The 24,741-nt window shown below is 39.3% G+C and overlaps 1 protein-coding gene across 16 annotated transcripts in view; it reads left to right on the top strand.

The window, feature by feature from the left end:
- Window positions 1–24,741, top strand: part of MPDZ (multiple PDZ domain crumbs cell polarity complex component) — a 114,599-nt gene that overhangs the window by 11,256 nt on the left and 78,602 nt on the right. For 14 of the 16 annotated variants that reach the window (XM_032206237.1, XM_032206244.1, XM_032206233.1 and 11 more), the window contains exons 4-11: window positions 6,276–6,497; window positions 7,381–7,520; window positions 9,416–9,629; window positions 11,852–11,980; window positions 14,007–14,210; window positions 17,099–17,213; window positions 22,307–22,395; window positions 24,013–24,208. In XM_032206237.1, the coding sequence (XP_032062128.1) occupies window positions 6,276–6,497; window positions 7,381–7,520; window positions 9,416–9,629; window positions 11,852–11,980; window positions 14,007–14,210; window positions 17,099–17,213; window positions 22,307–22,395; window positions 24,013–24,208 (1,309 nt within the window). The remainder of the gene's footprint in view (window positions 1–6,275; window positions 6,498–7,380; window positions 7,521–9,415; window positions 9,630–11,851; window positions 11,981–14,006; window positions 14,211–17,098; window positions 17,214–22,306; window positions 22,396–24,012; window positions 24,209–24,741) is intronic. The other 2 variants (XM_032206236.1, XM_032206235.1) reach the window with 2 other exon arrangements.

The following is a 24,741-nucleotide window of genomic DNA, read 5'->3' as shown; positions in this document are numbered from 1 at the left end:
TTAAACTGATTTGTTGCAAGAATCCCAGTAGAGGTAGATCATTAAGTGAGACGTACTTGTGGGCCTGTAGTGGCCACATAAAAATTTCTGAGGGTTGGATATATTTCTGTCATGTGGCATGGTATCTGGAAGGTGCAGGGTTGATTGTGAGACCATCTTCTGTTTGTGTAGTGAGTCTTGAAAATGTCCTGGCAAATCTTGTAAACATCAGTCATGTTCTATCAAGATTTAAGATGTAAATACACAGTTTTAGCATACAAGTACTTTATGCATTCCTGTGAGTATTCTCACCTTTTTATGGTCTAAAATATTAAGCTTCCCGTGTTTTGTTTTGGTTTGGTTTGGTTTGTTTTTTTGTTTTTTTTTTTTTTGACAGAAAAGTGATCGCTTGAGCACCCAGAGATCTGAAAAAGAGTGTCAACATGCAAGCAGGTGTTTCAGATTTGCTGTCCCGTTTTCTTAAAGCTTCTGCATATTAATTGAAACTGATCCTCTTCTATTGTTGTTGTGTGCTTAACGAGAACCTCTTGAGTTTGCATTTGTGTTTAGTGGAGTTGTGCGGAATGAACAGTATGTTGCTTCAGATGGATATTGATGAGGCACAGTCCCGAAGTCAGCAAATATGAAGCTTTGGTGCCTATTGATAGGTGCTCTAAAGGTTGTTTTTTTCTTAGATAAGCGAACAGTTTTTGTTTACGCTGCAGATCTGTCATTGCAGAGTTAAGAACTTGAGTCTAGGAACACTGAAGCAATGTTTTGTTGAGAATTGTTATCCTGACTTCACCAGTCCCTTGAGTTGAGGAGTGCTGAAGCAAACACTTTTTTTTTCTTTCTCCCTCTTAGTATCCTTATTCCGTGGTGAATGCTTGCTTTCTGATTGTGAAGAGCAATCTTGTTTGCAGATAAAGGAGTGACAGAAAAGAAAAACTGTGACTGTGATGTTTTGAACTTTCCAGTTAAGAATCTCTTAAGAATGTTTTCTTTAGCATATAAAATTTATTAAAGAAAACACCCAGACAGCACTGGCAGCCCTTCTATGGCACCTCTAACTCTATTCTATTCCTTTCTGCCTCTCACTTATCTACTCTGCCTCTCTTCCACCTCCCTCCTTCACTCAGCTCAGTGTTTTACCAGAACAAAAAATCCTTTCCTTGGCTAGGCTACATTCCTCTAAAAAGATTTTTTTTTCTTTGTGAGCTCAGTCATAGTTTTTTATACACAATAATTCAGTAAAGGAAGAATTCTGCCTGCAGTGCAGCCACCTACTAATTTGCATGTGATAGCTGGGTGCCCAGCACTGCAAGACAAATTTAGGAAATGAGCAAGATGGAGAAACTGCATCTTTCATAGTGCCTGTGAATGGTCGCTTAGCGCTGTGATTTGCACAGCATACAAGGACTTCTAGTTATTATTCTGAGCTCCTTCCTACAACTGCGCCATTTGTTCTGTTATTTGAAACAAAGTAGTTCATACACTCGTATGAAAAGCTAATTTGGTATCTGCTCTGTACCTCCCGAGGACGGAGCCCTTTCTCAGGGAGGTGAAGGAGCATTTACCAGAATTGCTTTGAAGCATTACCAGGGAGCAGGGTGCCTTATGAATAGCTGCTGCTTGTTCCAGAGGAGACTTGGAGGAGATTTCGGTGCTGCCCTCACAGTGTTTTTGTGTGTGCTGCCTTCTCTTTTGGAGAGGAATTTGGAGCGGGCAGGGAGGCTCCTGCATGGAGCCTGGCAGCTGATCCTTGCCTGTGACCTCCCATGCAGGCCTACTGTGCGGCTGACTTGTGCTTCACCACTTCTGTTACCACTGTTGCTCCTACTGCCACATTTGCTACACAGCACACTTTCATACTGGTTGAAATACTGCCTTATGTTGCATGCGGTCTCTGAGGCTGGGGACTTTAAAAAGTAGAAACACCAGGAATTTGTTCTTTTGACAGCTGAGACCTAGCAGTGATTATTGCATTGCTTTAAATGCTGATATGCTCACAGACATTACTTTTTTTTTTTTATCAAAGACATTTTGAACAACCAAATATAAGTGCTGTCTGAATGCATTTAGCATCTATCTGCGCAACTGTAGTGTAGGTTTTATCATGCTCAATGGTATTTGTGAATTTTCTTTTCCTCTTATGCCAAATTATGTCCATATATTGTTGATGTTGTGTAAAGTAAGAAAGAGGCCAATCAAGGACAATTACCATAAGCCAAATTATAAAACAAAGCAACGTTCTTTCATACATTACTTAAATAAACACATTGCTATAAAGGAACTTCTCAATACGGAAGTAGTATAGTATAGTGATTTTATTATTATTTTATTATTGCAAAGTATTACAACTCATATGCTATGGAAACTATTTCTTGAAACGACAAGACCATCATCTTCCTAAGATTTCTACTTGTGACTTATTGCACCCCCAGAAATGACATATACTTCTGTGATTAACAATGACATACACCAGTTCTCCTGATTTTTTACATGCTGTAAGCTTGTATTTGAAGAGGTGGAGTGAAGAGAGGAAAACCAAGGAATCATGATGTTCCTGTTCTTAGTTTGTGTGGGGATTCTAATATTCTATCTTTAGGGACATTGTAAATGTCATTTTCAAATAGAAATTATTTTAAAGTGTGCGTGGGTGTGTTTCAGGAGAGAAGGGTAGACAAATTATTAAATACAAGGTTTTTTACACACACATGTATGCAGAACTTCATTCTGTTAACAGTTTGGTAGATTTTCTTAGACTTCTCATCACAAGCCAGAAGCAGAAGCCACGTTATGTGAGGTAGGTTTCCCATGTTAAGCACATCCTCTATTGAACATGTAACTGTTTATTTAAAAAGAAAATGATTAAAATGAAGTGTTACTATCAATTGTTAGAGAAGAGGTAGTGTTTGATACTGCATTGTAGGTATTCTTTAATGTAGGTATTATTTCTAGGTATTACTGAAGGTTTGAGATGAACTTTTTCAAAGCTTTATTTAAACTGATATTAATTGGATGTGCTTTTTAACTTTCCATGTTTTATATAGTGTGCAGCTCTTCTTTTCAGTGATACATTAACCGTCATGCAAATAAAGACTATCCAGTGTCTTTAAAGTAATAGAGTTAATAAGCATTTATGGAAAAATGTCTTAGAAAATCCTGAACAATTTCCATCTCAACACTAGTTTGGAAGGCAGAATGAATACAGGGGTTCAGTCGGTTCCCACACCTTTGCAGCAGTGTACCACGTAGCTCACAGAAATGTACAGAAAGGACAAGGTACCAGGCTGACAAGGTAGGTCCGTATTTTCAGTTTGAACAGGATTTGGTCTGTGAAAACATACAATGTGATGCTAAAACATGAATCTGTGGCCTGTTGCTACATTTTTTTCTAGCAAGTAGATGTGAGAGTTTTCTAACAAAGAGGAAAAAATAATTTCCGAAGGAAAATGCCATATTTTAATGAAAAACACACATTTAAGAACTTCAAACTTATCTAGAGAAGAAAATGGTGATACTAGTAATACGGTCAGGTGGAAGTTAATGTGTCCGTTGTGGTCTGTTGTTTGAGCATTGCCAACAGTGAAATGACCTTCCTAAAGCAATACTTTGCTATGCAGTTCTATCAGAATGTTCACAGAACTTTCTGCAGGATGTGCACAGAGCTCCTCTATATACTGATGGCTGTGCTGTACTGGATGCTCAATGCATGAGAAGAACTCTAGATTCATAGAAAACATATATTATACAATTCACAGTAAAGGGAATGTGTTGTACTCAATAGCCTTTTATTTTTGAGATGTAGCTCCATTTTTCTATTTGCTGTTTTTGCATACAGAAAAATAAGTGCTTTATTCTGTGTTTGAGCAAGACAATACCAAGATATAAATGTTATTTACATTATTCATACCATTGTAAAAGTGCCATGCCTTAGGAGTACTGTGCTTTGCTTGATCTCATTTTTTTTTGTGCACGGCATGATTTTTCCAGAGTTTTATATTGCTTCCTATATTTGTGTGTGTAAAGGAGTGTTCCTGCTACAGGGAGGACAATGCTGCTCTATATGGTGAGAGGTTTCACAGGCTGGGATTCTCTTGATGATAATAGTTCACATATCATATGATAATATGGAGAGATTCAAAGTGAAATTAATGAAGAAGGGTAGGGTTTCAGACAGTGAGGTGGGCACGGCAGCAGTTCCTCAGCTTCAGCAAGCTCCTATGCCATAATATTCTATTTCTTACCCTTTTTGTTCGTTTGTTTTAGCCTGCATGGCTCTTCCTGTTCTAAAGCAGAGGGGTTCTAGCTTTATTTATAGTCTCAAATTTTGCTCCTAGCATAATTATAATTTTATTTCTTTTTGTTCTTTTGTCTTATGACTATGCACACCATTCAAAGGCAGTTTTCACAGACGCTAGGGTTTCTTAGGACTAATGATAAAGCCAGTGACCCTTCCCCTTCCTGCCATCCTGACTGATGAAACTTAAGTTCATGCCATATTAAAAGGGTCCCAAGATGAAATAGTGTTGTGTTGAGAAAGGTGCTAAATGAAATGTAAAGCATTTAATACATTTTTTTCTCCAAGTTTAATCACGTTGGCTGGAGTCATTACCACTCACAACTGCTGAGCCTTGCCTACTTAGTTTGAGGTTATCACTCCAAAGGTTGCATCAAAGCGGTTTTATGAATTCTCACCACTGTATGTGGCAGTTGGTTTTGGTCATACTGTGCTGTTCCTTGTCTAGGCTAACCTTGCTGGCTTTGCCGGAGTTCTTTTGTGACTCCTTTCACCAAGCAAGTTCTGAGAATGATAACCTTCAGCAGGAAGGGCAGTTAAGTGCTATTTTATGCTATGAGCAGAGTGATTTAGAAAATGAACATGTATCCATGACTGATTAATGCTTGTGATAAACATCATGTTTTTCTTCTTTCCCATTTTGTTATGGCAGAGCAGGCTAAGTGTTATTGAGGGCTTTTCTTTCTAGTGCTGCCTTGTATTAATTCTTCTGTAACTTGTTGAACTTTCCAGACGGATAGGGTATTCAGCAAATGACATTTGTTCTATTATATTTTCCTAAAGCACTTGGATGAGAAGGAATTGTGTGATGGAGAACGGTACTGACTTTTTTTTTGTTGTGTCTGGGCTGTTAGGAGAATGATAAGATAAATTTGAAAGGGGTAGCCTGTTTAAATAGTTAAGACTGGCTGGCACAGTAGCCATTTTAGAATAAGTTCCCAGATTAAGGAAATTTTGTTGATGCTTGATATATAAAAATAAGGCTTTGAAGAAGGGGAAACAATGTCTGTTGTGGTAGAGACTGCTGCAATTTTTGCACTGTGAAACTATTAAAAGTATTTGAGGACAGGGTATTGTGGTCCTGAGTAGAGGTCAGCATGCCAGGCAAGTGTGACACAGATGGGTCTGGAGTAAAAAAGTGCATGCTGACGGACAACCATCAGGCGAGTGGGATAAGAGGCAGCTGAGGGCTGCTTCTCCTGAGCATTGTACATTCATTTGTGTGAAGTGATGTCTCCATTCTCCCACCCCCAGCCATGCATTAGATTGGTCAGCCAAGACCTGCTTGAAAGTGGGTAATTTACTCTGTCTGGGCAAGATGGGGACTTCTCTTATTTTCTTTTCTTCTCTAAGAGAAAGGTATTGTCACAGCTGTCTGTGTAAAGGTACAACTGCAGCTTTCAGATCGGCCTGGTGATTTTAGAGTTGCTCAGTAATTTTGTATATAATTGTAGCTCATGTAGGGTGTCACAGTGGCAGCCTCAGTGTATAACAGTGCAGAAAACCTGACTGGCATAAATTTTATTTGGACCATTGTTTCCTGCATAGTAGGTGAGGTTTCTTTCTTTTTTCTTTTTTTTTTTTTTTTTTTTTTTTTATCAAAATGCGCATACTTTTCTTCCTTGTAAAATAATTGAACAATTTGATTTTTAAAAACCTGGCAGTATAGAAAAAGCTTGTTCAGACTTGTTTACCACTACAGTGATTTGAGTTATTCAAGCTGCTATGCTGATGTGAACAAAAGAATTTTAGGGAGAGTGTGCAAAATAATTTTAGATTATTTTCATAAATTTATTTCATGTTTTAGCTCATAATTCACAACTTGTCAACTATAAATACTAAGGATAATTTATCTTTTTAAATTGTTGTTCTAAAATTGCAAATTGTGATTTTAAATATTTTTAACAAGCTAGCACCTATTCATTGTGCTTTGTGGTAAGCAGGAGTATCTCTGGTGTGTGAATAAATCTGTGTTGTTATCAATCTCTTTCAGGTAAATATCACTCCTTCCATACATTCCACTGGTGAATTGCCCCAGCTTCTCCACCATGGTGTGAATGCGGGGTCCTTACCACATAATGAGTCATGTTTGTTGGCTCAGCAGAACGGCAGCCCAGCTAACGTGCTAGAAGCATCAATGAGATCCATCACTCCTCAGATTAATGGGAAATCCTCTAGCGATGACTTTGAGCAGCTGGTCAGAAATATGTCCCAGGTAAACATGTCTTCTGTTGACCCTCAAATGTGGCAAACAATAGCATACTTGCTGTAAAAAAATAAGATAATCTCTTCATGTGAGGAACAACTAGTAATGAGAAAGCAGGATTGGAAAACTATCCTTGATGTTGTTGCTGCTGATACTGTCTTTAGTTGAGCAGTGTGACACTCATAGATCTGCATGCCATTATCTTTCTGGGCTCATTGCAGGACTGATGTGTGCATGCAGAAGATGCTTTGTCAAAGCATGTTTTTGTCTACATCATTTATGAAGCCTAGGTGTGCTGCTTCATTGGAAATAAGACAAAAAATTCATTTTTGGGCTTACTGTGCATTGTTCTGTAATCTTACTACTTTTCTGTGGTAGACAAAAGTAGTGTTTGAGTCCCTTCAGTGGCTGGGGCTGAGAATAGACAGGCATGTATTTTAGCATTTTTCTAATTAACCTTTAATAGAGCTTGCTATAGGAAGTCCTCAGCTGTTCTTCTGGAAACACTTTTGCACAGTTCTACTTTTTCCTCTTTTTGAAATTCATCCTCATTTCTTTTTGGCATCAAAATTTCAGAGGGTACAGGCCAACTTTGTAGACCTTTGTATCTTAGTCTTGTCACTAATGATCCTGCACTCATTTAGCTGATTTTTTTCTGGTTTTCCTCTTCTGATCTAAGGAACCTTTGTCTCTCAAATCTTTTGTAATTGCTAGCTTTCTATATGATAGCTAGAAAGGAGCACTGAAGAACTATATTTCAGTTATCAGCTTGTGTAGCCTTGCACAGCTCTAGAAATAAAGTTGGAAACTTATTTACCAAGCTGTTTACCACACTCATTAAAGCTGCTTTTTGACATTTTTAATATTCATCCACTTTTCTTCTGCCAAACAGGGTCGTCTTGTTGAGACAATTGAGCTAATTAAACCTGTAAGTGGTGGTCTGGGCTTCAGTGTTGTGGGACTCAAGAGTGAAAACAGGGGAGAACTGGGAATATTTGTGCAAGAAATCCAGGAGGGAAGTGTGGCACATCGGTAAGAATACTACTGGAATATTTTTCTGTACCAAATGTTAACATGACGCTGTGATTTAGTGGTGTTATTGCTATTGTATTTGTCGTACAAGAGTGTTCTTTGCTTTTATTATATGCCATGTGTCCTACCAGGTTTAAAATAACTCATGAGAGCAGCTTTTATAATTTTGGAATAGAGTGCTGTATGATTTGTGCTTGAATTTTACTCAGAAGTAATTTCTTTGTGGTTTTCTTGTAGTCTCTCCCTTTCAACAGGGAAAAAAGAGAGGCTACAGTTCTATGTCACGGCTTTAAAAACTAAAATACAGGTGTTGGCATCCTTGATTACACTGAAAAAATAACTTTATCCTAAGAAATCCATTGCAATTAAAAGGGTTGGTTGTGGAGTAGGGCTCTGTTATACACGTGTAAGAAATCTATCTTTTAACTCAAGCGAGGCTTGACCTGAAGTCTGTGGACTATTAAAAAGAAGTACTTGGTGTTATCAGAAACTCGGTGATAACAATAGCTTGTTGACAGTATGGTTTAGACTTTAGTCCTGATTCCACTGATTCCTAGTGATCAAACTCATTGGTGAATGGCAGCGATACTGGTTCATGGCAGACTCAGTGGGGTATATCACTCCGTTCAGATTTGCTGATTGGGATCCTGGTTAGAGGTGCTTCGTGGTGTACTCTGCATGTCATGGGGGATGGCTGGATCATTTTGCTGCTATATGTCATTACAGTATTTTTTTAAATTGCCTAAATCCCTCTTTTCCCTTCTCCTCATTTCCCCTTAGCCCCCCACTCCCTTCCAAGTGACTTTTGCTCCTCATATTCCAAGGAGTTGAGACCTATCTTCAGTGAATCAAGTCCTGCCTGACTTGCTGGCAAGAAGAGAACTATTCAACAACTGTTACAGGACTCATATATCAGAAAGGGCCCAGCAATAATAAATCTTCCAAAGCACTCTGAAAAACAGTTCAAGTTCACAAGTAAAATATTATTGGTTAAGGCAAAATAGTGTTTTTCCTGAAAGATACTGAGTACCTTGGCTTCTACACTACAGGTGTAGAAGCTGATATAATAGGGAGCCTTATTTTTGTTGCTGCTGTTTGCTTTGTAAAGCACTGCCACTTCGGGATACTAAAGGCATGACTTCAGAGTTCTTGCTGGTTTGTTGTGGAAGTAATAGAAGGGTGGAAAAGGTAGAGGATAACTTGTCTGTTTAGGCTTCATACAGTTCCTTTGAAGTAGGTCTGGGGAAAGGCTCAGTATGTAATTCTACAGCAGTGTTTCCTTTGTCAGGAAGTGAAGTATTATTCTGTAATTTATTCAAACCTTATTTTTTTTTCTCATTTAAAAGGGATCTTTTGTATCATTTTCTTTCTGTTTCTCTCTCAGCTTACCCCCACCCCCCCCAAAAGGAGGGGGCGGGGGGGGTTGTGCAAAGCAAAATTAGTTTCCATAACATCTTGATGGAAATGTGTTCCATTCTTCAGTTCAATAAATATTCAGAATGGGCGCACTGAACAAAATAAAGCACTTGGTCTGTTAAGCAAGAGACTCAAAGTCAAGAATAAACATAAGTTCCCAGGCTATGGTTGGTTATGGTTGGGAATGACTGAGGCCTAATGTGCTTAGTCTCAGATGGGGGTACACGGAGAAGAAGGCTAGCTAGGGGGTAGCAGCCAGGGGAGAGTGGCAGTAGGATTAGCTTCAAAGGAAGCAATCATCAGGGTGCCACATCAGCTCCTTTCAGCAAAACTGCAGGGAAAGATTAAAAAGTGGGTGAATACAGAGCAGGATATTAAAAGTATTGGAAAATTGTCAAAATACTGTAATTTCTCTGGCAACACTCTCTTGATTTTTTTGTTTTTGTCATCCCCCTTCCCTGTTTATACATATGTGACAGAGATGGAAAGCTGAAGGAAGCAGATCAAATCCTTGCTATTAATGGACAAGCCCTTGATCAGACAATTACACATCAACAGGCTATCAGCATCCTACAGAAAGCAAAAGATAACGTCCAGCTAGTCGTGGCCAGAGGCAGTTTCCCTCAGCTCATAAGTCCTGTAGTTTCCCGGTCTCCTTCTGCTGCTAGCACAGTTTCAGCCCATTCCAACCCGGTGAGTATACCCCAAACGTATGTTTATTCCGTTTTGGGCATGTATGTGCTTTCTGTATTGAGACACTTTTTGTAACTTGTATGTATATTTCCTTCACAGTTCTAGAGATTTTTCTTCCACATATTTGTTTCACTTTGTCCCATACAAAGAGTAGAAAATATTAAGCCTTGCTGCTTGTATCTCGATGTTGGCCATATTCATTCTTCCCATCACCAAACTCTGTCCACCAGTGCAAATAGAACCTTTTTGTCTTACATTGTAAAGCTCAATTTTGAGTTAGTAGTAAACAGGATCTTTTTCTTTCTTTACTTCTGCTTGTGTGTGCAGACATTTTTGAGGAATTACAGTCTGATTTGCACTACCAGCTGAAAGGGTGCTTCTCTGTTTACTCCTCAGTTGTCTTTTTAGCAGTTACTCTCACATAAAGCAACAGGGAGCCATCCAAATGCCATGCCTGGGTATGCACTATAGGACCTATAGAAAGCAGTTCTGCTACATTTTCTTTCTTTTGAAAGCTTTTGCACATCTAGTTGAAGAGAAGTTAGCTCAGAAGCATGGTAATATTACGCACGCTTTTCTCTTCCTGGTGTCTTCCTCATGTAATGGCTGATATGTTTTTGCTTCCCCTGGGGTTATACAACCTATCTTTGGTTCCTGTGTGTTTCATTGTTCAGTTATCTGTCTCTTCTTCAGGGTGGTCTAAAGTTGGCGGTATATGGAATGATCAGCCTGGAAAAAAGAAACCATTTTAGTGTTCATTTTATCCATTAACGTAAAACATTTGGTGACATAAGAAAATAGTAATTCTGAAATCATTTTTACGGAGATGTTGCTGATGAGCTTAACCTTCCCTGTCAGCACATAGAAAAGGCCTACATTCTTGCAATTTTCCTGTTACATACTTATTTTCTGTATGTCACTACCTCTGTATTTTCTGAACAGCATCTGCCTCTCGAAAAAAATGTTCCTTTTAAACCTGTCCTAGGTCCTTCTGTTTTTTCTTATGCATATCTTTTCTATTTGTCTTGTTCATTAAGCTTTCAGTTGCTGGTGGAAAGCAGCTTATCTTAAGGCATTCTTTTTCCTTAGGGCATTGCTTTATTGTCCTTGGTTTATGTTAAGACTGTGGATACCCAAACAAATACTACAGGGCTTTAAATTTGCAGCACCTTGATTTACTCCAAACTAGTGACTTATTTTTGAGGTCCTGCCTGGTGGAGTACCAACTGTGGTTTTAAATTTTAGACGAGTTTATGATGTGATTTGTTCTTACACTAAACAATATCATGAAAACTCTACTCATCCGCTCAGTACTGTACCATATGAACTACTATTTGTCTTTCTTTTAGAGCAGTTATGTCTGCCACAAAAATGAAGCCTATAGTCAAAGTTATTTCATTCCAATGCTGTTGACATCAGACAACGCAGAAACTGTTGTTCATTACACTTCTGCTAATGTATAGCTCACAATGTCTAATGCTGCTTTCAGTCTCAACCTCTGAATGGGGTTTATGCTTTCTGCTGTGCTTTGTTATAATTGCCAGCGTGAACATGTACACATCTGAAGATTTTATTTTACATTTCTGCAAGATTTCCCAGAAGTGGTATTTTTCTTACTGACTGAAATGAGTCATGGAGGTGGACAATCATAGGTTGTTGCATACATTCTTTCAGCAATCAGGTTGAAAGGCTAAACACACTTAACTGATGTCAGAGTATGTGGGAATGGCACAAAGCTGCTCCAGGGAAGTTTCAGACTGGACATTATGAATAAAATCTTCACTGTGAGGGTGGTCAAACATTGGAATAGGCTTCATCGAAAGATGGTTGATGCCCCAAGCCTGTTGTTGTTCAAGAGGCATTTGGATAATACCCTCATTAATGTGTTTTAACCTCTGGTTGGCCCTGAAGTGGTCTGGCAGTTGGACTAGATGATCTTTGAACGTCTCTTCCAACTGTTCTATTTTGTTCTATTCTGCTTTCTTCTCTACACACATCTGATTCTTTCAAGAGGAGGTACAGCTGTTAGAGATGAGCAATTTATTACTAAATATTATGTAATCTTACATGTAATAATAACAGTTGAAAAGGTCCCACATACCTGCCTGTAGTCTACCTGTCTTTATTTAAAAACTCGCCCAAGAAAGAAGAGAAAATACTTTTATTTTAATACATACGTACTTATTTTAATCACATGCAAATGTAATGTTTATTCCTTTGAGGTTCACTGGCAGCACGTGGAGACCATTGAGTTGGTGAATGATGGCTCAGGTTTGGGATTTGGGATTGTTGGAGGAAAGTCAACTGGAGTGATTGTTAAAACCATCCTCCCAGGAGGGGTAGCTGATCAGGTAAATTCAACTTAACCTTCTGTTTACCATTCTGTATAGTGTGAAGTTAAACTTTACTTTTATATTCATGCTGAATAATGCTAGCTTTTTTCCTCTAAATATAAAAATGAGAGAGCAAGTAATGAAATCTATCCTCAGTAACGTAGTGTTTAGTGGAGTGCATTTTATTGTACCAGTCGGGTTAGGCTCCAAATGACTTTTTCCAAACTGTTACGTTATATCTGTGTGGTGCCGATGCCTTTAGACTCCTAATTCTTTCATGAATATACTTGTTGTGATCTAAGGAGGGACTAGTCTGTTTACCTCCTCTGCCCATACAGTTGTGGTGGTTCCGCTCGAGTGGGCAGCTGAGCTCAGCCGCTCTCTCACTCCTCAGCCACAGCCGCTCTCTCACTCCTCCTCCTCAAAGAGGAACAGGGAGAAAATATGTGAAAAGGGCTCAATGGTTGAGATAAGGACAAGGAGATCATGCAGTAATTATTGTAATGGGCAAAACAAACTCGGCATAGGGAGACAGTAAGATTTATTGCTTATTACTAACAAGCTAGAGAAGTGAGAAACAAAGGAAAGAAACCAAAAACCTTCCCCCACCTCTTCCACCCTCTTCCACCTCCTCCCCCCGAGCGGTGCAGAGGAATGGGGGAATGGGAGTTATGGTCAGTCTACAGCACTTCTTCTCTGCTGCTCCTTCTCAGTCACTCTCGTCCCCTGTGCTGTGGGGTCCCACCCACAGGATGCAGTCCTTGATGAACTGATCCGGCGTGGGCTTCCCACAGGCAGCAGCTCTTTCAGAACTGCTCCAGATATGGGTCCGTACCATGGGGTCCATCTCTCAGGAGCAAACTGCTCCAACCTGGGTCCCCTATGGGCAGCAGCTCCTGCCAGGTCCACCTGCTCCTGCGTGGTCTCCTCCACGGGCTGCAGCGTGGAACCCTGTTCCACCATGGTACTCCATGGGCTGCAGGGGGACATCCTGCTTCACCATGGTCCTCACCACAGGCTGCAGGGGACTTCTGCTCCGGCGCCTGGAGCACCTCTCCCCCTCCTTCTTCACTGACCTTGGCGCCTGCAAGGCTGTTCCTCACTCCTCTCACTCTCCCAGCTGCTGTGTGGCGCAGCGTTTTTTCCCTGTCTTAAATATGCTCTCACAGAGGCGCAAAACAACATTGCTTATTGGCTCGGTCAGCAGTGGGGCCCTTCCCAAACATGGGGCAGCTTCTAGATCCTTCTCACAGAAACCACCCCTATGGCCCCCTGCTACCAAAACCTTGCCACGTAAACCCACTACAACTGTTAGAAAGAATGATGCATCAGCTTCACTTACTTGAGGTTGAAACAGGCATCTGGGCTCATGTGTCTGCTTCTTGACACAGCCCGTGAGACTGCCTTTGTTCATGCCTGAAGGGCTCAGAAGTGAAATTGGTCATCACAGGCCATTTCAAACCTGTCCATGAGCAGATAGATTAATTTTCCAGACATTAATGCTTTTCCTGTGGGCTAAATTTCTGTGAAGCTTTTCTATTGGTAAAATAAATAGGAGAGTAAACCTAAATAGATATGAGTGTAAGGTGATATAACTACGTGAATCACGCTAAGAGAGAAATGTATTTTATTTTGAAGTTATGGTTAATCTTGTGGGCCATTTTTTAAACAAGCATAAATCTGAGTGTACATTTTTAAGCTGTGTTTGGAAATGAAACCTGAAATTCTCTAAACTACATACAGCTGTTAAATATTAGTAGGTAGTAACCATAACTATGTGTATTTTTTTCACATCCCAGTGACTTTCCTTGAAAAAATGATGTCCAGGATATTTCTGGGGAAATTTTTAGTAAAAGTAATATGCTCTTAGGCAACATATTTGTCTTCTCCATACTGTCAGGGTATTGATGTGGCATTCAAAAAAAGTCACCTACTTCATATATATTAAAAGTAACTAAAACCATGTAGTCATTTTCTATTTGTATGATTTATGGAAGAAGTTGCAGGATTTTACTAATTTTTTTCATTATTACTCTTCTTCCAGCATGGGAGACTGTGTAGTGGAGACCACATCTTGAAAATTGGTGATACTGACTTGGCTGGAATGAGCAGTGAGCAGGTGGCGCAAGTTCTAAGGCAGTGTGGAAATCGAGTGAAACTGGTAATTGCAAGAGGTCCTGTTGAGGAGCCACCTCCACCAGCAGTCCCACCAGGTACTCCAATACCTATCTCGACACCAGAGAAGCAGGTAAGCAATATATAAGTTAATATATAATAAATACACTTAACTTTTGCTAAACTTTTACTTTAGACTTCATTTTCTTTTTACAGCTGTTCAAATGTCTTTCATGCTTATGTTCTCAGAATTCAACATTTTCATATGTAGTAGTGTTATTTTTTTTTATCTTATACTGTGGGAGGCGTTAAATGCTGTCAGTCCACAGTGCAAGGTGCTACATGCTTGAGGTCTTCTGGGATCTGGGCTTGGGATTAGAAGTTATTAAGGTCATACGTCTGGGTTGATTTACCCTTTGACTTGCTTATAATTATGCAGTGATACTTCAGGAATAGCAGAGTCCGTGTAATATTTTCTTGAGACATAGCATGCTGTTTCTTCAGCATTTCTCTGTCCACTTACCCTTTTACTCTCCAGGAGCACTTATTTCTATATCATTGCAGCCGTCCATCAGACAGTTCTTCTCTGTGCCAGCCACCACACAGAAGCTGCCTCTTTCCTGCATCACCTGACATTGCTCATTTACTAGTCATTTTCCAAAGAAAACCAGCTGCTACCGTTATTCCCTTGCTGATGATTATACTCTGTAGTGTTACTCCTCAGACTAGCTATGACTCCTCTACAACTCCCAGCTACAGCTCTCAGCATTAGCTTTGTCCCCTCAGAACCTCAATGATATAGGTCATTCCCGCATTTGCTGCAAAGCCTGTTTTCAGGGAAGTAAGGAACAGTAGTATTGTGTCGTATGCTTTGGGGCCTACAAGTAGATAACATTTATGCATTGCAAAGAATTTTTCATTTTCTTTTTCCTGTTGTTTTTTCTAGACGTATTCTACAAAGTGCATTTCAGGTATATCCCTAATAAGAAGCCTTTAACAATTTCTTGCATGATTACCAGTGTTTTGCCTTTGTTCCTTGTAGTGGTATATGTGGGAAAGAAACAGATGTGTTCATCCCATCTGTTGTGTTTATCAGGCTAACTAAGAAAGTTACTGTTAACATGCACACTGAGTCTTTTCTGAGTATCTGAGAGGAGAGAGTGGTGGTTTTGTGTCTCTACAGTACTGAGGCATGAGACCCTGCCTATATTTCAGATAAAAGGATCAGTGCATGACCTGTGATGTAGCAATTTCTGAAGGAAAGCTGAATATGGTAATTTGTCTGTGTGTATTTTGTTTGCCTTTCTGAGGTTATGTGATGAGATTTTAAGGGCCAGTTGCAGGATTGTGGAATTCCTAGTAACAAGAAAAAACTTCAAAGCCCACAAGAAGCAAAAACTGTCTTTTTTTTGCCACCTTCCTTTTCATTTCCGTTGTTTAAAAATACCCTGTCACTCGTATGCCACTTCTGGCAGAAGGCACACTGTTTTTAAACTATGCCTGCCTGCACAAAGTCTCATTCATGGAATGAACATTCAGTTAATGATACTGCAACCTCCGTAATATGGATTTGGGTGTTAAACATGAATCGAGTGAAGATGATGACTGTTACAGCTTTGTTTGTCTGTTTTCTTTCTAGAAAATATATGGTGGCTAAAGAATATGTGAGGCCCTTGACATTCAGTAAGAGCAGAATGCTTCTCCAAAATTGGCATTTCTCATCCTGTTCAATGTAGATATATTTCCTGTAAAAAGTGATGATGTTACTGAAATTGGAGCAGATTTTTAGCATTGTAGCTCCCTTGAAGTATTCTTTCTCTCCCCACCCGCACTTTTTTTTTTTTTTTTTTTTTTTTTTCTCTCAAATAGCTTTTATTTTACTCAAATAGTCAATGTGGGTTTAGATGATATCTGCTTGGTTTCCATATTGGCACTTTACAGATATTAGCTGTTGTTTTTTTGTCATGTAGAAGAAGCAGAAAAAAAAACAGAGTATAGCAATTTCATCACAGATTTATACTATATTTATAAATGCTCATTTCAAATACGTGTGTAAGTACTGATGTCCATATAAATACAATGCAATTGAAGGTTTTTATGTTCCAATCTAAATGATTCTATGGTTCTATGTGAAATCATATATGTATCCGTAGTAGCTATGGAATTGGCTAGTAAGTACACATTTTAGACAGCTGAAAGATTAAAATTTATTGGAAAAATAAGTTTTTAGTGTTGATTATTTTTTCTGTTAATACAAAAGCAATATTGTTAAAATGGGAATTTAATATGTATCCTCCTGTAATAGATATTTTCATTAACAATAAGTAAATGAATTCTTTACCCTAAAATTCTTTGTTATTGAAATTCAGAGTGCTGTAGTAGGTGTTATTGAAGGTTGTCATTGTTTAGCTAGCTGGAAGGATAATTGCTACTTGCTAAAAAAGAAATTTTAAGTCTTTCAAAAACAAGAAAAATAATTTCCTCAGTAGAAACAGCTTTTGTTAAGTTTTAAGCTTGGTATGCATAGGGAAAAATAGCTATACTTATTCAACAAGAATTAAAACAAATAGAATACATAATATAATTTTGATTATTATAATTTTTTAAGAACACAACAGTCCAAAATTGGTTCTTAGGAAGTACCAGAAGGGCAGTAAGGTATGTATAATAGTATTTATGCACGGTTTGTGTAACTTACTGTACAAGATGTTTATTGTTAAATTTGTTCAACTTCCACCAGTCATTTCTCTCATCACATGACTTTATTGGCTGGAGAGTAGTATCTCAGGGGCACTGGGATGGAGAAGGCATGGTCTGCATTACTTTACAGTTAGGAATGTTATCTATGTGTATATCTCTGCTGAATACCAAATAAGAGCAGAAGCAAAGTTGGTACTCTTTTTTTTAAAAAAAAAAAAAATATGTCTAACTTTACAGATCAATGTTAATGACATGAAAGTGTGTGGTGGACCTTTTTTAAAAAACAACACACTTTCTTTCTAACTATACTTTTCTTATTAGGTGGATGCTTCTGTTGATAATTGTGAAGATGGGGAGAAATTTAATGTAGAACTCACTAAAAACATCCAGGGATTAGGAATAACTATTGCTGGTTACATTGGAGACAAAACATCAGGTAATGATAGATTTCTGTGATCTACTAAACAATTTATTATGTAGTATGGTGTAGTTGCTTTAAATTTGAATGCATGTAATTTAGTTTTGCTATAGTATCTCACAGAATCACAGAATTTCTAGGTTGGAAGAGACCTCAAGATCATCGAGTCCAACCTCTGACCTAACACTAACAGTCCCCACTAAACCATATCCCTAAGCTCTACATCTAAACGTCTTTTGAAGACTTCCAGGGATGCTGACTCCACCACTTCCCTGGGCAGCCTGTTCCAATGCCTCACAACCCTTTCAGTGAAGAAGTTCTTCCTAACATCTAACCTAAAACTCCCCTGGCTCAACTTAAGCCCATTCCCCCTTGTCCTGTCACCAGGCACGTGGGAGAACAGACCAACCCCCACCTCACTACAGCCTCCCTTGAGGTACCCATAGAGAGCGATAAGGTCGCCCCTGAGCCTCCTCTTCTCCAGGCTGAACAAGCCCAGCTCCCTCAGCCGCTCCTCGTAGGACTTGTTCTCCAGGCCCCTCACCAGCTTTGTCACCCTTCTCTGCACCCGCTCAAGCACCTCGATGTCCTTCTTGTAGCGAGAGGCCCAAAACTGAACACAGTACTCGAGGTGCGGCCTCACCAGAGCTGAGTACAGGGGGACGATCACCTCCCTAGCCCTGCTGGCCACACTGTTCCTGATACAAGCCAGGATGCCGTTGGCCTTCTTGGCCACCTGAGCACACTGCTGGCTCATATTCAGCTGACTATCCACCATCTCTTAAAAACACTTGACCATCTAAAAAAAAAAAAAGGAATTAGTTTCTTTTTGGAGGAGATTCAGATTAGAAGTAATCAATTTATATATTATAAGATCTCACCTTAGTATTTTTGATCAGTTTTTAAATTCACTCTTATGCTTGTGCTTATATCTTTTTGAAAAACATTGCTAAAACAGATTAAGCCAATTTTATGGGAACTGGCTGGTCTTTTTAAACCACAGTTACATTTTTAAAAGGCCCTTACAAGATATCTTGTATTCTTGTAATGTTGTATTCTGACAATTTTTAGCAAGTATTTAAAAAGCAAGTAGTGCTTTTTAAAACTAAGTGTATAGCACTGCTGGCAGATCAAGAATTCTTCTCAGTGAACTGTGGTTATACTCAGTGTTGTGTTTTTTTTTTTTTTGTATTTTTTTAAATCTTTTGGGCTGTTGCAGATTTAGATTAATTTATTAATTGACTTCCAACTACACTAATGTAAAAAAAAAAACAAACTAAAACAAAAAAAAAAACCAACATATCAGTGTATATATACAATTGCGTATTTTTACTTTGTAATTTCAACTACAAGTTGCAGAAAAATGATCTAGAACTCTGTGAGGCCTCCATAGAGGGGCAAATAAAATACTTTTGTGAAGGGCCAGTTGTCAGATGCGTCATCAAACTTTTCAAAGAGCTGTTGTTTTGACTCTTACCCGTGTACATATTGTTAGGAAAATGTATCAATAGATACATTGGAGTTCATAGACATAATTACTTAGCTTTGAGAAGCTGAATTAAATTTTAACAATCTATTCTGTAGCATATAATGGTTACAGCTTATTTAAGTACACTCTTCAGCATCTTTCAGTAAAATCTTTAAAAGGCAGATTAAGTTGTAGAACGTGGTAGATCTGATAGTGTATTTTGACTGATGCAGTGTTGGAGTATCAGCAGTTTAAGATTTTAAATTATTGTGCTGCATGTAACTGCAGTAGGAGTTACTTGTGTAACTTAATGATTAATTATGTAATCATTAAGTCAAAATTAAAAATAATTTTGCTGTGACAGAAGCAGCAATGAAACTGCTGGACAATGAGAACTGTATTCGAATCTTTCTTCACACTGGCAAATAACAGCTTGTCATCTTACCATACAGCTGTTACAGGATACGAAAATGCTTGGAAACTAGGAAGACGAGGCATTTAATTATTTACAAAACTTGGTAAAAAAACAAATTAAGAAAAAGGAGAAAAGAATTGTCAATCTTATGACTTAAATATACTTGTTGTCTTATTCTTTCTAAGCTGAATATAGTCATTAGAGCAAAACAGAGATGTATTACAGAATCACAGAATCGTTTAGGTTGGAAGAAACCTCCAAGATCACCTAGTCCAACCTCTGACTTAACACTAACCAGTCCTCCGCTAAACCATATCACTAAGCTCTACATCTAAACGTCTTTTAAAGACCTCCAGGGATGGTGCCTGAACCACTTCCCTGGGCAGCCCATTCCAATGCCTAACAACCCTTTTGGTAAAGAAGTTTTTCCTAATATCCAACCTAAACCTCCCCTGGCGCAACTTTAACCCATTCCCCCTCATCCTTTTGCCAGGCACGTGGGAGAATAGTCCAATCCCCACCTTGCTACAGCCTCCTTTAGTGTACTTACAGAAAGTGATAAGGTTGCCCCTGAGCCTCCTCTTCTCCAGGCTGAACAAGCCCAGCTTCCTCAGCCGCACCTCATAGGACTTGTTCTCCAGACCCCTCGCCAGCTTTGTTGCCCTTCTCTGGATTCTCTCAAGCACCTCGATGTCCTTCTTGTAGCGAGGGGCCCAAAACTGAACACAGTACTTGAGGTGCGGCCTCACCAGAGCTGAGTACAGGGGGACGATCACCTCCCTAGCCCTGCTGGTCACACTGTTCCTGATACAAGCCAGGATGCCGTTGGCCTTCTTGGCCACCTGAGCACACTGCTGGCTCATATTCAGCCATCAACCAATACTCCCAGGTTCTTCTCTGCCAGGCAGCTTTCTAACCACTCATCTCCCAGCCTGTAGCTCTGCTTGGGGTTGTTATGCCCCAGGTGCAGGACCCGGCACTTGGCCTTGCTGAACTTTGTACAGTTGGCCTCAGTCCATCCAGATCCTCCTGCAGAGCCTTCCTACCCTCAAGCAGATTAACACATGCACCTACCTTGGTGTCATCTGCGAACTTACTGAGGGTGCACTCGATCCCCTCATCCAAATCATCAATAAAGATATTAAAGAGGACTGGCCCCAGTACTGAGCCCTTAAGGGATGCCACTAGTGACTGGCCTCCAGCTGGATTTGACTGCATTCACCACAACTCTTTGGGCCCGGCTATCCAGCCAGTTTCTAACCCAACGAAGCGTGCGCCAGTCCAAGCCAAGAGCAGCCAGTTTCTTGAGGAGAATGCTGTGGGAAACGGTGTCAAAAGCCTTGCTGAAGTCAAGGTAGACCACATCCACAGCCTTTCCCTCGTCCACCCAGCGCGTCACTTTGTCATAGAAGGAGATCAGGTTCGTCATGCAGGACATGCCTTTCATAAGCCCATGCTGACTGGGCCTGATCACCTGCTTGCCCTGCAAGTGCTGCGTGATGACACTCAAGATAATCTACTCCTTGCTAAGATTTGTCATATCAAGGCCAAGTAAAAAATGAGTCTTCATGTCTGTGTAGACACTGGTGTATCTTGACAGCTCTTAGAACCCATTTTTTCATGCTTTATCTTCCCATTGGAAGTACTCTGAGTGCGATGTCCTGCATCTGGGCTGAGGCAATGCCAAACACAAATACAGGCTGAGTGGAAAGTGGATTGAGAGCAGCCCTGAGGAGAAAAACCTGGGGGTGTTGTTGTTGAGAAACTCAGCATGAGCCGGCAGTGTGCACTTGCAGCCCAGAAAGCAAACTGTATGCTGGGCTGCATCAAAAGCAGCATGGCTGGCAGGGAGAGGGAGGGGATTCTCCCCCTCTGCTCTGCTCTGGTGAGACCTCACCTGGAGTACTGCGTTCAGCTCTGGGGCCCCCAGCACAAGGAGGACATGGACCTGTTGCATCGAGTCCAGAAGATAGCCATGAGGATGGTCAGAGGTCTAGAACACCTTTCATGTGAAGACAGGCTGTGGGAGTTGGGGTTGTTCAGCCTGGAGAAGAGAAGGCTCTGGTGAGACCTTATAGAGGCCTTCCATTACCTAAGGACTTAAGGGGGCTTACAAGAAAGCTGGGGAGGGACTATTTGTCAGGGAGTGTAATAGTAGGACAAGGAAGAAAGGTTGTAAACTAAAAACCAGTATTTTAGATATTAGGAAGAAGTCCTTCACTCAGAGGATGGTGAGGCACTGGCACAGCCTGGAGAAGTTGTGGATGCCCCATCCCTGGAGTTGTTCAAGACCGGGCTGGATGGGGCTTTGGGCAACCTATTCTGTGATTCTACTTGTTAGTCAGAGCCGGAACATTTGTTGAGTGGAATGGGATTCTGTTAAAGTTTCAGAAACAAACAAAACAGGCTTGTGACCATCAGACCTGATTTCATGGCAGTTCATGCTAATATTTTTCTTTATGTATAATAATGTGAATAACAATGTTGGAAATCCAGATATTTTCCCTTTCCTTAGCTGAAGTTATTTGAAATTGCACAGTGCTTTTTCTCAAATTGATTTTTTTTTCTTCTGTAGATGTTTTTATATGCGGCTTGTACCTTCAGATTTAAAATCAGTAGTTGTCTAAAATATGTGGTTTTTTTTGTTTGTTTGTTTGGTTGGATTTTTTTTGTTTTGCTTTTGTGCCTATTTTGCTATTGAATGAAATAGACTTAGAGCTGTGGTTAAGAGCTGGTTCAAACAAACATTGTAGTCCTGCCAGTTTATAATTTTCTCCGTTTGTTTATCTAAGCATACAGCTTCTTAAGCAATTACGAAGTACATAGAAAATACAGAATTTACTAGGTTAGTACACTCAACCTGAACTTTCTGCGCTGCAATTCTAAATCTAACCAAGTGTAAGAAAGACTTTTTTTTGTCAGTGTTGTTTTTAACATTTAGATTAGATTAAAGTAGAATATTTTTTGTTCCTTTGCAGTAAACAACGTACATTTGGAGTAGTAAGATTTTGAGTAAAATTGGCTGTAATGCAAGCTGACATTGATTAGACTTATTCTTTAGGAATGTTTTACTGGAAGCATGTACATTCATGATGATTCTTTCCTTGTTTTACCTCAAGATTGGGTTTTCTTTCTTTTTTTCCTTTGGCTGGTGACATTAGTAGGTGATTGTTGCATTATTTAAAATGTTTCTGTAATAAATTTATTTGCTCTGTTTTTCCATCCCAGAACCTTCTGGTATCTTTGTGAAAAGCATTACAAAAGGCAGTGCTGTTGAACATGATGGCAGAATCCACGTGGGAGATCAAATTATAGTTGTAAGTAAACAAAGAAATAAAAATACTTTTCTGCCAAGCTCTGTACTTATACAAGTTGTGAAGGAGCGCTCATGTAATACTTAAAACGTTTAAGATTGGCGTTGAGATGGTGAGTTGTCTTTTGACTGAGAATTCAATTAAATTACGTTTCTGATTTTGCTACCTTTTAGGAGCTTTGAAACTGATAAGGCAGAGTTTCAAAGTTTAATACAAGTTAAGCAACTGTTTTCAAAATTATTTTTCAAGTAAGTTATTAAAATTTTAAATGGTCAGAGAAAGAAGAAAATATTTTCATGCATAATATGTTGCTTTTTTGATGAAAATTTGGTCATAAATGAAGGAACCACGCTTAGATCTTAGATCTAAGTCTGTCTTAGATCTGTACTTGCATTTGTGTGAAGGCAGCACTAACAAATTATGATCTCTCTCCTAGTATGAATATGCCTTCATGTTTGTCTGTGAAAGTATGTATGGTTTTTATAATGTTTTAAATGCTGAGTTCAAATGGCTGAAACAAATCAATGCGAAATTTGATTTCTTTTGCTACTTCAGATGCAGAAGGAGAAAAAGATTTGAGATGACTGTAGGCAAAAGGATAATAAATGTTTTAAAAATATGTTTTCCTTAATTGTGGTGGAAAAAATAAATACTCCCAGCTTATTTTAATTACTTTTTATTTAGAAGGGCACCAGAGTTGGAAGTAGTTCAAAGAAGGGCAAGGAAATGACTAAGGATATAAGAGGAGCCATTCTTCATGCAAGAGGAATTAAAATAATGGGATATGTGTGCTATATACATAGGCCTAAACAATTAATGGGCCAAGGGGATGTAACATTGCTTCGAAGTTTTTCAAAAATTACAGATTCCAAGGCATGAGATGTAGAAAGAATAGGGTAATACGGAGCTTGCAGAGAGGAGAATGAAATGTTGTGTGTACTAGGGACAATGGAATGAAAATGAGAACGCCAAAACATTTCTTGAGTTTCAGAAAGCAAAACTGAATTAATGAGGTAACAGGATGACTTCAAACAGAAGAGGCCAAATTTCTATTTCTTAAAATATTAAAATTCTGGACCATAAATAACATCTGGACCACTGATAGAGTAATTGGACTTTATAGTGTTCAGACTTTCCTGCATCTGAGATTACCTGACTCCAGAATTGCTATGCTCTGTAGTTCTCCCTATGACAATGAATGAATGTGTCCCTCCTCATGCCCCTTTCACAAGCTGTTCCAGCCATGGCTGTGTTGGTTTATTTGCCATGTGTCTTCTGCTCGGAGGTGGGGATGTTTGTGCAGCTTGCCTGCCTGCCTGATCCAGAGCACCTCGCACAGCACTTGCTTGTGCTCTTGCTTGTGTCCTCTTCCACCTCACAGAGTTTATCTGCATAGTCCCATCATGGCAGGTACTCACTTTGCTGTGGTACAGGTTGGTACAGCTTTTGGGTAAAATGCCTAGCGTGCCGAACATCAATATGTCTTCCAGGTTTTTGTTCTTGTCCTTCTACTTGCTTTTTGCTCTTACAGATGCGGTATGATCGTGACATTACTTTTCCCTGGACATTTTTTTTTTCTGGTTGTTTTCTTGCTGGCTAATAAACTACTCAATCCTGCAGGTGGATGGAACAAATCTTCAGGGTTTTACCAATCAGCAAGCAGTTGATGTTTTGCGACATACAGGACAAACAGTTCGGCTCACTTTGATTAGAAGAGGGATTAAGCAGGAAAATCATATTCAGCCCCAGGAGGAGTTCAATGCTGCTGTTGAAAGGGACTTACTGTTACCAACAATGGATAGTGGCACAGCCAAAGGTAATTAAATCTGGCTTTGCTTTAAATTTGGCTTGAAATATTTTTCTTCTCAATTACAAACTAGAAATAAAATTGGTCAGTTTCATTCTGGACAGTTATTCCCGATGGCAGAGCATGAGGGCAGAATTTGGTCTACTATGATATGATGAATCTTTTAGAAACAGTAGTATTATTTTCTACATTTTCAAAGCAAACCTTGAAAGCACTGCACTCTTGGCTGAATTCCTTGAAGACTTTGATCCTGCAGACCTTTGAAAGGTAAGAAGGCAGTGAGTATGTTATTAGTGCTGAAGTGTGAGAGTGGCATTGAAGAGCAAGCAAAGAGATACCCTCCATGTTGGGAAAAGCAAGTCTCAGTTCTTTTTACTTACATGTCTGTGTCACAAGGTGGAGGTATGAGAGGAATGGGTTATATGTAGAGGTCATTAATAATCTGATGGGGTATTTATTACATTTGTACACAAAGTTCAGAAGCCATGGCGAATATTAGTTTTGCCACTGAGATCCAATTAGTGAAGCTTAATCTTAACTGT

Source organism: Aythya fuligula, chromosome Z (genome assembly GCF_009819795.1).
Source record: "Aythya fuligula isolate bAytFul2 chromosome Z, bAytFul2.pri, whole genome shotgun sequence".
Lineage (NCBI taxonomy): Eukaryota > Metazoa > Chordata > Aves > Anseriformes > Anatidae > Aythya > Aythya fuligula.
The sequence above is the reverse complement of the archived record's forward strand: the minus strand, read 5'-3'. Positions and strand labels throughout refer to the sequence as shown.